Here is a 12354-nt window from a genome sequence, read left to right as displayed (position 1 = left end):
GTGAGTATACACTTATTGGGGGATAGGGGTTGAGCGTCATTTAGACAAACCTTGTCACTTTACGCTGCATAAGCAAAACAACAGCATCTCTTTGATTCCTTTTCAATAGATGAGGTTAAATTGTGAAATAAGCAATCAGACAGATCATAAAATTTCCAATTGCTTTCAGCTGGGCTTTTGAAAGTGCTTTTTAGTATCGAGCAATTTTTGTTTTAATTTCTTTCCATTCCTTAGTCATATTTAATTGAAACCCGTCGGCCATATAGTAATTGAATAGCATTTTAAGACTACCAATTGATTCATTTTTTTTTTTGTTTTTTTTGTTTTTTTAAAGAAATTTCAAAAACACCCAAACACTTGACAATCAAAAAAGCAGGAATCCCAGATCCGATTGACAAAGTAGAAAACGTTTGGATCAGTGCATGGGTGGCTAGCGTAAATGAACGGAAGGATGATTCCATGGCTCTTGATGGAATACGTAAGTGAACCAAAGGGTGTCTTTATAGCTTTCCAGCAGTTCTTCCATTAATGCCATGTCTGTGAGTGATTTGTAAGGGGGGATGTCAGGACGGGACGGGGCTTTTGATATTCCTTTTTTTTTTCCCTTCCTCCCACAAGTAGATTTTCTAAGAACTGCGGTTGGTGTTTCTGCTTCATGTAATTCTGGTTTTCTCCTTGATGTAATATCAGCTGCTCGTGTTCATCAATAATACATAGCAGTATTCAGTGTTGTCTGCAAATCACCAGCATTACTCTTTCAACATCGCTGTTCAGCGGAGCTGATAAATATGTAGTGTATAAATTCTCCCCTCTGCACTGCATGCCTGTCATTTATTAAGAAGACATCAAGAGGTTTACGTCAACCTATGTTGAGGAATATGGCTGAAAGGCCCAATTATGGGTGGGACTTGATGGATCAAATCATGTGTTGGTTGCCTTATTGCTTTGGATGCTTCAAGTGTTGGGCTCCTTCCCCTCTGGCGTTCTCAGATGGCGTTCTCAGATCTTGCATCACAACTACCACCTCTATGGCATCTCTTGTTCTTCCTGCTGTTGCCATAGAACAAAATAAAGAGAGTGTGGCCACCTATTTGTAAGGGTTATGTCTAGATGAAGGAGCTTGGAACTCTTCACTAATCTCCCCAACAAATTTAGAAAGCTAATGGGGTGTTTAGAGCAGTGGTTCCCAAATTGCAGCCTGAGGGCTCTAGTCCTCCCCTTGGCACCAACAACGGGATATTATTCCGAACAATGACAGCGCATAAATTATTTCACTGACGCCAACAATGGGGCACCGTTCCTCCCGCTGACTCCAACGATGGGGCACTATTCCTCCCACTGACACCAATGATGGGGCACTATTCCTCCTACTGACACCAGCGATGGGGCACTATTCTTCCCACTGCTATCAACGATGGGGCACTATTCCTCCCACTGCTACCAAGGATGGGGCACTATTCCTCCTACTGACACCAGCGATGGGGCACTATTCCTGCCACTGCTACCAACGATGGGGCCTTATTCCTCCCACTGCTACCAACGATGGGGCCTTATTCCTCCCACTGCTACCAATGATGGGGCCTTATTCCTCCCACTGCTACCAATGATGGGGCCCTATTCCTCCCACTGCTACCAATGATGGGGCCCTATTCCTCCCACTGCTACCAATGATGGGGCCCTATTTCTCCCACTGCTACCAATGATGGGGCCCTATTTCTCCCACTGCTACCAATGATGGGACCCTATTCCTCTCACTGCTACCAATGATGGGGCCCTATGCCTCCCACTGCTACCAATGATGGGGCCCTATGCCTCCCACTGCTACCAATGATGGGGCCCTATGCCTCCCACTGCTACCAATGATGGGGCCCTATGCCGCCCACTGCTACCAATGATGGGGCCCTATGCCTCCCACTGCTACCAATGATGGGGCCCTATGCCTCCCACTGCTACCAACGATGGGGCCCTATGCCTCCCACTGCTACCAACGATGGGGCCCTATGCCTCCCACTGCTACCAACGATGGGGCCCTATGCCTCCCACTGCTACCAACGATGGGGCCCTATGCCTCCCACTGCTACCAACGATGGGGCCCTATGCCTCCCACTGCTACCAACGATGGGGCCCTATGCCTCCCACTGCTACCAACGATGGGGCCCTATGCCTCCCACTGCTACCAACGATGGGGCCCTTCCTGCCACTGCTACCAACGACTGCCCACTATTCTTCCCACTGCTACCAATGATGGGGCCCTATTCCTCCCACTGACACAAACGAGGCATTATTCACCTCACTGACACAAACGAGGCATTATTCACCTCACTGACTCCAATAATGGTGATACACTAATACCATTGATGGGGCATTATTCCTCCTCCTCCTAACCACTAGGGTGCTGTGTAATTTGTTTTTTTTATTCCCACCAGCCACCAAGCCTGAGGCATTATCCTACTCCCACTAGCCGCAGTCCAGCACTGCTCAAGTCTGAAGGACAGTAAACTAGACCCTTGTTTAGAAAGTTTGGAGAACCCTGGTTTAGGGTATCAATAATATCCTAAAACCAAAATATAGTTCAATTGACTGGCTGTAATTGAAATCAACCTATCGTGGTACCATAACAGATAAACCTTATATTTTTGGGTAACCACATGCCACATACAATGGCTTTTATCTAACTCCTTTAAAAAATAAAGTAATATATTACAGCTTACAAGGTGGCCCCATTAGTTTTCATTTTTAGTTTCTTCCTGCCAGTTAATCTTGGTCATGCATGGCTCAGTTTTCTTTTCCTTCAGCCAGTAGGCTGAAGGAAAAACACTGAACTGATTCCCCCAGCTATACGTTAACCACTTAAGGACCGGAAGGATTTACCCCCTTAATGACCAGGCCCTTTTTTGCGATACGGCACTTAGTCGCTGACAATTGTGTGGTTGTGCGGCACTGTACCCAAACAAAATCTTCTTTTCGTCCTTTTTATTCCCACAAATCTTTCTTTTGGTAGTATTTGATCACCACAGCGGTTTTTATTTTTTCCACTATAAATAAAAAAAGACCAACAATTTTGAAAAAAAAAATATGTTTTTTACTTTTTGCAATAATAAAGATCCAAAAAAATAATTTCTTCATCAGTTTAGGCCAATATCTATTCTTCTACATATTTTTGGTAAAAAAAAATAGGGGATAGATTTATAGATTTATGGCATTTTCATTATTATTAAAAAAAAATTATATATATATATATATATATATATATATATATATATATATATATATATATGTATGTATATGTATGTGTATATATATATATATATATATGTGTATATATATATGTGTATATATATATATATATATATATGTATATATATGATTTTTTTACTAGTAATGGTGATCAGCAATTTTGAGCAGGACTGCGACAATGCGGCGGACAGATCGGACACTTTTGACACTTCTTTGGGACCAGTGACATTTATACAGCGATCAGTGCTATAAAAATGCACTGGTTACTGTATAAATGACACTGGCAGGGAAGGGGTTAACACTAGTGGTGATCAAGGGGTTACGTGTTCCCTAGGGAGGCGTTTCTAACTGGGGGGGGATGGGACAGACTGGGAGTACAGAGAGAGAGCTCTGTTCCAGATCACTAGGAACAGCAGATCTCTCTCTCTCTCTCCCCCCCCCCCCCCGCCCTGTCAGAACTGGGATCTTTTTGTTTTACATTGACAGATCTCCTTTGTACTCTTAATGTAATATTGTTAAGTATTGATGAACAGTTGGAGTATTTTTTTTACAGTTTAACATTTTAACAATTCTAGGTTCCTTGTCAAAATTTTAAGGAGAATTCCTATCTTAAAGGGGAAGTCAAGTCACCCCTGCCTACACTCCCCCGCTCTTTTCAGTGGCATGCCCTCGGGCCGTACATTGCCGACATACCAGTTGTTAAACCTTAGGCATAAACACACAAACTACACATAATCATAGCAACATAACAACATTATTTCCACTTATTAATCTTGATGTTATAGCACCAATATCTCCAATCCGAATGTTATAATAATGTTACATCATACAGTGCAACACCAAACCGTGTGCAGCAGTAATCGGCCACAAAAGAGTAACAAAATTGGCAAATACATGGGAAAACCTATTAATCACTTCTGGACCGCCACACGCCAATATATGTCCTAACTTTGAAGTGAAATATCATTGTTATGGCAGAAGCTAGCTGCCATAAACCCCCATATCCCCTTGTTCGGCCGGCGGTCCGTTTTCCGATAATAGTGGTCTCTGTGGCGGATTCGCAGCGAGATCACTTTTATCGGCAGCGGGCAAGGACCCCCCCCCCCCCCCCATCACACTCCAGTTGCCCTCCGCCGCTTACTGGAGCATTGGCAGCGGAAGAGGAGATCGGATCCTCTTCCTTGCTGGGTATAGAGATGAGTGAGGGGAAGATGGCCCCCACCCGTCTCCATATCATTGCAGGGCGAAAGCGACGTCAAAACGTAATTTCTGCCCATAGCTCTTAAAGGGCCATATTTATTTATTTATTTTTTATCTTTTTTTAAATGACAATTTTATTTTTTATTTTTTTTATTGCATTTCAGTGTAAATATGAGATTTGAGGTCTTTTTTGACCCCCAGATCTCATATTTAAGAGGTCCTGTCCTGTTTTTTTTTTATGTTTACATTCTTTGTAATAGGAATAAAAGTTTTTTTATTTTATTTTTTTTATTTTTTTTTTTTTTTTTTTAAGAACAGTGTAAAGATATAAAAAATAAAAGGTAAAACAAATAAGAAATTATTTATTTTTTTCAAACGCACCCATCCAGCCAAGCTCACATGCAGAAGCGAACGCATATGTGAGCAGCGCCCACATATGAAAAGGTTGTTGAAACCACACATGTGAGGTATCACCGCGATCGATAGAGCGAGAACAATAATTCTAGCCCTAGACCTCCTCTGTAACTCAAAAAATGCAACCTGTATAATTTTTTTAAATGTTGTCTATGGAGATTTTTAAGGGTGAAAGTTTGTCGCCATTCCACGAGCAGGTGCAATTTTGAAGCGTGACATGTTGGGTATCAATTTACTAACCCGTAACATTATCTTAAAAAATTGGGCTAACTTTACTTATTTTTTTTAATTCAAAAACTTGTATTTTTTCCCAAAAAAGTGCGCTTGTAAGACCGCTGCACAAATACGGTGTGACAGAAAGTATTGCAATGGCTGCTATTTTATTCTCTGGGGTATTGGGCAAAAAAATGTATAATGTTTGGGGGTTCTAAGTAATTTTCTAGCAAAAAAAAAAGGGGGCACATTTTTTTTTTTTTTTTGGTGTGACCCTATGTTATGGCCAACAGGTTCACTATAATTCTCCTACTTGCTTTTTCTTTATCCCACCACTTTCCTGCTGAAAGTAGGAGAAACCCCCTCTATACGTTAGGAGTTAGTCAAGTCATAGCTTACAGAGGACTCTCCTCACGTGACAATGCTGGTGCTTGGTGATTGGCCCCTTGCAGTCACATGGGGTGAGTCACATGTTGCTCTATACCCAGAGGAACCAATTATTTTCTTGGCTGTACCGAGCAGTGGCTAAGTGCTGGTAAATGGAGTGAGCTGAGGAGAGATTAAAGGGTGGTGGTTGCTTTGCCCTGCAAGGGTTGGCTTTAACTGTCCATTAATATGCTGAAAATATACTATACTAATATTTGCTGTGTGTAAAATAGTTGCGAATAACATTACCAACCATACAAATATCATCATATACAAGCAGCATATACATTTTATTGTCAAAAGTACTGGGACACCTGTGAGCTAGGTCTTCTCATCTAACATCAGTGCCTGACCTCACAAATGCACTTCTGGAAGAATGGTCAAACATTCCCATAGACACACTCCTAAACCTTGTGAACAGCCTTCCCAGAAGAGTTGAAGCTGTTATAGCTGCAAAGGGTGGGCCAACCCAATATTGAACCCTACGGACTAAGACTGGGGTGCCATTAAAGTTCTTGTGTGAGTAAAGGCAGGCATCTCAATATTGACAATATACTGTATCACGGAAAAAAAAAACCTGAACATGCCCATTTACACAGATCTTAAGATCTGGGACTTCTATGTGAATTCTGGTGAGTGTCCCCATTTGCGTTTAGTTGCCATCAAAATTGGCTTTTGTGCAAATTTGAAACACGCAGTCAGTTGTGTGTTTGAAAAATATCGCACCCCTATGCTACTTTCAATTAAAATTCCTTCTCCTCTTATGGTCTCCTGACACTTTTATGAATTCACCCATCAATTATAATGAAACCTCTTTTCCATCAATAATTTATGAGTTGTTGTATCATTGATGTTAAGTGGCCTTCAAGGCCCAGATGTCATCCACCTTCCTGCTGACCAGCTCGCTGACACTGAATGAGCAATGACGGGTCTGTCCAACTCCGGGGGTCCAACTTTTTTTCTTTTAGAAGTGTCACGGTATGAAGCTGGGGCTCATTGTACATGTGCTGCCCTTATAGGATCTGCCATTATTAGTAATACATCTTCCAAGTAGTCCAGTGATTAGAGGTTGTTGCCAGTGGAGGAGAAGAATACATACTGTGTTCCTCTGACCTGGAACAAAAGCTCGATGACCTGTACTCTGAAGCCCTTATAGATGTTCTTTTAATGATTAGCAATGGACCAGCAGTCACAGCTTGCGTCTTTTCAGCCTGGACTCCTGTTGACTTGTGCTGTGTGGAAGGGACCTTCATTAGCACCAATATAAACAGCCCATTTTCTTTGGGCATTTCAGGTGACCATTGATGATCTTCATGCCGGACTTAAAAAAAAAAAAAATAAAAATAGGAGAGTCTTTAGAGAAAGTTGAGTGAAAATAGACCCCCTAAGCCTCTATTCACATCTTATGGAAGCGCATCTACAGACCTTTCTTTTTTTTGCGTATTTTAACATGTATATGCATTTTTATTTTTTTTTAACTGTTTCGCAAGCATATGTGCACAGGTGAGAGTAGAGAGCGGAGGAATACATGTGTCTAGCTGAAAAAATTTGCAAAGTTGCTGGTGTTGTGTTTTACATTCAAGTCAATAGGGTCAAAAATGCAGAACACCCTTCACATGGGCTTGTCCAATCAGGTCAGTTTTTCAGGCGGATCTGATCGGACCATGCAGTCTCCCTCATAGAGCTATATGATCCTGCAAAATCCAGATGGATGGTGGTACTATTTTCCATCTGTCTCGTGGATTAGGATCGAATGCAAAGGACAAGTGGTCTGTTTCCACCCGATTTCCCCATAGGGGCGAGCAGGACTGTGTCCGTGTCCGCTCTGCACAGCGGAGCAGACAGGACCTGTCATCCGCCTGCTCAGCAGTGATCAGCGGAGCAAGAGGAATCCACAAAACGGAGACGCATATAACTTTTGGAGCTTTGAGAGAAGAGATACGAACAGCCGGTTTTGATGAGTATGGAATTCCTATCACAAAAGCGTTTTGCCTAGGCTTAGGCACAAAAGCATGCGCAAAAACTATCAGGTGTGCAAGTGCTAGGGTAGTTTTGTAGCTTACCAACAGTTTAATCGTAGTGGCAAGCTGCCATGGTTGACTGTATGGTGGGGGTCCAGGTTGCTAGATGGGTCTGAGCAATGACCTCTGTTCCTCATGCAGTAACATTTTGGGCCTCCTTCTCATATTGTTGTATTTATGGAGTATTTGGGTCACCTCCACTCTTGAATTACTCATTTTTTTTTCTACACAAGATGAAACCTGTAGTACGCTGTGGGGGGTCTGAGAAATGACCGTTACTTTTGTAGTAAAATGATGGGCCTCATCTTTTGTATTTATGGGGGATTTGGGTCACCTCCACTTTTGATTCATCTGATTCTTTTCCACACAAGGTGAAATCCTTGGAACACTGATGGGTCTAAGCAATGACCTCCATGGTGTAAAATGATGGGCCTCCTCGTATTGTTGTATTTATAGTGGATTTGGGTCACCTCAACTTTTGGTTCACCTGAATATTTTTCACACAAGGTGAAACCCTTGGTATACTGGTGTAGTTTTGCTAAAACTGGTGTACTCAGAATCTGGTGCAGTTGTACATGGTAGCCAATCAGCTTCTAACTTCAGCTTGTTCAATTAACCTTTGGCAAAAAACAAACAAACCTGGAAGCTGATTGGTTTCTGTGCAGCGTTGCACTCGATTTTGCACTCTCCAGTTTTAGTAAATAAATCTAACTATGATTGTTCTGAGCAATGAACTCAGTTGCTCATGGAGTAAAATTATGGGCATCCTCCTTGTATTGTTTTATTTATGGTGGATTTTTGTCACCTCTTGAGTCACTTGAATCTTTTCCACACTAGGTGAAACACTTGGTACCTTGTGATGGGTTTGAGCAATGACCTCCGTTTCTCATGGAGTAACCATTTTGGGCCCCCTAGTCGTATTTTTTTTATTTATGCCGGATTTGGGTCACCTCCACTTTTGGTTCACTTTAATCTCTTCCATGCAAGGGGAAACCCCTTGGTACATTGGGAGAGATTTACTAAAACTGGTGTACTCTGAATTTGCTGCAGCTGAAAATGGTAGCCATTCAGCTTCTAAGTTTAGCTTGCTCAGTTAACCTTTGGCAATAAAACCTGGAAGCCGATTGGTTTCTATGCAGAGTTGCACCAGATTTTGCACGCTCCAGTGTTAACAAATGACCCTCGCTGTGATGGGTCTTAGCAATGACCTCTGTTACTCATGGAGTAAAATTTTTGGCCGCAGCTCATATTTTTGTATTCATAGTGTATTTGGGTCACCTCCACTTTTGATTTACCTGAATCTTTTCCATCTAAAGTGAAACCTTTGGTACACTGTGATGGGTCCTAGCAAAGACCTCTGTTGCTCATGGAGTAATGTTTTGGGCCTCCTCCTTGTATTGTTTATATGGTGGATTTGGGTCAGCTCCACGTACGACTCCCCTGAATCTTTTCCACACAAGGTGAAACCCTTGGAATAATGTGATGGGTCTGAGCAATGACCTCTGTTACTCATGGAGTAAAATGATGGGCTGCCTCCTCGTATTGTTGTTCTATTTATGGTGGATTTGGTCACCTCCACTTTTGATTCATCTGATTCTTTTCCACACAAGGTGAAATCCTTGGAACACTGATGGGTCTGAGCAATGACCTCCATGGTGTAAAATGATGGGCCTCCTCGTATTGTTATATTTATGGTGGATTTGGGTCGGTCACCTTCACTTTTGATTCACCTGAATCTTTTCCACACAAGGTGAAACCCTTGGTACACTGTGATGGGTTTGAGCAATAACCTCTGTTACTCGTGGAGTAAAATTTTGGGCCTCCTCCTTCGTATTGTATATATGGAGGATTTGGGTCACCTCCACTTTCGATTCACCTGAATTTTTTTCCACAAAAGGTGGAACCCTTAGGGATCACTCTTTCTGCAATGTTATCACAGCTACCTTGGTGTTCACAGCAGGGAAGGTACAACTCATGTCTCCATTTTGTTTGGGCAAGCTTCAGTACGAGGAAAAGGATCTCCTCAGTGAGTTTGCAAAAAAAAATAAAAATTAGGCTGTCATTTTATAATCAAGAATGCTGATGGTGAAGAAAATGTTCTATGAATAAACTTGACAGCTTGGCTGTAGGAAAAAAAAAATACTTATTGATTTTGTGGAGAAAAAGTCAATATTTTTCTTTGCCGAGGCACTTTGCCACATCAGGAAAAAGTTAGCATGTCTTGTTTATGATTCATGGGAGTTAAAGCTGTAAATCAGGCAGCTCATGCTGTGACAGAAAGGTTTTCTGTTCGCCGAAAACACGAATGTGTTTGTGCATTGAAAGCCAGTCCACCTTCCCGCTATTCTGACAAGCTGAACGTAAAATATATACCTGTCAGGAAGCCATTTTGTTCCCTGAATAAGAAGACTTCGATTTGGGGAAAAGCCATACAGGCTTTGGGCTACGGTGACTTATGATTTATTCTCTTATACTATTTCTTTCTTGCGCCTTGGTGTTTATCACTTTATTTCATGTTGGTTACAGCCATGTCACAAGTTGCTGGTAGACTTTAATAGAAATTTTGAAGGAAAAATCCCTAAGCTCTGAGGTACGGAAATCCTTTGTCCTTCTTTTAGACCTAAAAGACAAGTTCACCTCCCCTCTCATATCCCCCCCCCCCCCCCAGCCTCTTCTCTACCCTCCTTAATACACTAAACTAGCCTTTCTCAACCATTTTACCCAGAGGAACCCCTAAAAAAAAATTCAGGTCTCGGGGAACCTTTACTGAAACCAATTCATAAAGGTTGTTGACAAACATGCTTCCACATTGGTGGACAGTAGGAAGAATGCGCACCCCCCCCACCCCCCCAATGAAGCATGTCATTAGAGAAATATAGAGGCTACCAATGCTCCTCCTAAGTAAGTCTTTAAGTCTTTCTCAACCTTTTTTCTCCAGAGCAACCTGTAAAATAATTTTTGGGGTGGGCCATGGAGAACCCCTACTAAAACCAGTCCTTGAAGGTCAGTGGCAAAAATGCCCCTACGTTGGCTGTCAGTAGGACGAATGCCCCCCCAATAAAGCATGTCATTGGAGAGATACAGAGTCCACCAATGCTTTGCCAAAGTAAGCCTTTTTTAACCTAGAGTAACCCTTGAAATTTTCGGGAACCCTTACTAAGACCAATGGCAATAATTCCCCTTACTTTGGTGGTCAATAGCAAGAATGCCCCTGACATCACTGGTCAATAGAAAGAATGTCCCTTACAGTAGTGGTCAGAATGCCATCCTTACAGACAGCCAAACAGTTGATTGGTGTCATTCTACAGGCTTTGCCAAATGGCATTGATCTTGGAACTATGCACAGACCATCAAATGGAAGGTCAGTCAGCTACAGCTCAAGGAACCCCTAGCAATCTGTGGAGGAAAGCCAGGGTTTCATTGAACCCTGGTTTATATTGGCTGCACTTTAATGTGCACCCTTCTGCCACTGGTCTTGACTTGCCTCCTCTGATGGCTGTGGCCTCCTTGGTCTGTAGCCCAGTTGAGAAAATCTTATGCTTGGCTGTCTGCGTACTAACTCCTTATACTCAGACTTGAATGGCTCTATCCATTCCTTTTATCGGATGTCAGTGCGCAGATGGGATCACCTGGCAAGTAGGGTTGTCACCTTTCCTTATGATCCTTTTACGTGTCATTAACATTGGCAATTTGTCCCACTCTTGTTGGTGAAATACCTGTCAATGGGCAACCTTGCCAGTCAATGGGCAACCCTACTAGATTTTTTTTCCCGGTTGGGCTGCAGACGGTGAAGGAGGCCACAGCCTTTAGAGGAGATAATAAGAACCTGCGGAGAGGAATGGTGGCACAAGGAGGAGACTGTGGGATTAAAAAATCCTTTATTGTATGGGGATGTATAGGAATATATACTTTCTAAAATTATTATAAAGTCAACACCACCAATACCTTAAAAGTTCACATGAATTAATTTGTGTATTGCGATATCCCAAAAAATACTTGGTCACACCAGCCTGGCCCCGCTGTGGTACGTAAACACACATGCATTTTGGGGCGCAGCATTTATTTGAATGGACTGCCCTACACAGCACAACAGACCAAAATGTGTACATGTAGCAAGTTCGGCAGTGAGTGTACCGCAACACGTGCTAGTGTTTTGCCCATGCGAATTGGAATACCATTTAAAATAAACGCACTGCATTGCAACAACACATGTAAAGTCTGTGTTACCGCAGCTTGATTGTGTGAATAAGTCATTAGCCTGGTCCGCTTTGGTACATTAAACTCGCACGTATTAATGTATGCTGTGTCGTGTGTTAAGGAGCATTGCATTGTTAAAGCCCATTCATTTCATTCATTTAAATGGGCTGCCCGGCACACCAAAAATCACGCATGTAGCTTTTTTTTTTATTTTGGCAGAACAGCACACAGCACCACAATGCACAGCTTAGGGATATAAATGGCAATACAAAACCTGACACGGGCACTATATCATCCCCAATTATCAAAAACCAACATTAAGATGTTTGGACTGAAGTCGAGGCACAAAGGAAGCCTTTACTGACAAAATATGTTTCTATTCAGGAGGTGTTGTGGATACTTGACAGCCTTAGTATGGCAGCTAAATATAAAATGGGAAGGCCAAATATGAAAATTACAACCAAGTCAGCAGGCTGTGTCAAAGTGCAAAATGTTTGATTGGAATTAACTTGATAGTTCTTACTACAGCATTTCGTAGTAATGTGTGTTTTCATGGTGTATTGAGGTGCACATTTTTGTAAATATTTTATTCTATCTTTTCATGTGACTGAAGAAATGACACTTTGCTACAATGTAAAGTAGTGAG

The 12354-nt window shown here is 42.1% G+C and overlaps 1 protein-coding gene across 12 annotated transcripts in view; it reads left to right on the top strand.

Annotated features, from left to right (window-relative positions):
• The window catches only part of TENM4 (teneurin transmembrane protein 4), a 2098843-nt gene that overhangs the window by 1735318 nt on the left and 351171 nt on the right, over positions 1–12354 (top strand). For 11 of the 12 annotated variants that reach the window (XM_077451390.1, XM_077451387.1, XM_077451388.1 and 8 more), the window contains one exon: positions 335–478. The exons of the other annotated variant lie outside the window; for it this stretch is intronic. In XM_077451390.1, the coding sequence (XP_077307516.1) occupies positions 335–478 (144 nt within the window). The remainder of the gene's footprint in view (positions 1–334; positions 479–12354) is intronic. 12 annotated transcript variants of the gene reach the window in all.

Source organism: Lithobates pipiens, unplaced genomic scaffold (genome assembly GCF_037356315.1).
Source record: "Lithobates pipiens isolate NorthernLeopardFrog02 unplaced genomic scaffold, aLitPip1_a1.2 Scaffold_23, whole genome shotgun sequence".
NCBI classification, from domain to species: Eukaryota; Metazoa; Chordata; class Amphibia; order Anura; family Ranidae; genus Lithobates; species Lithobates pipiens.
The sequence above is the reverse complement of the archived record's forward strand: the minus strand, read 5'-3'. Positions and strand labels throughout refer to the sequence as shown.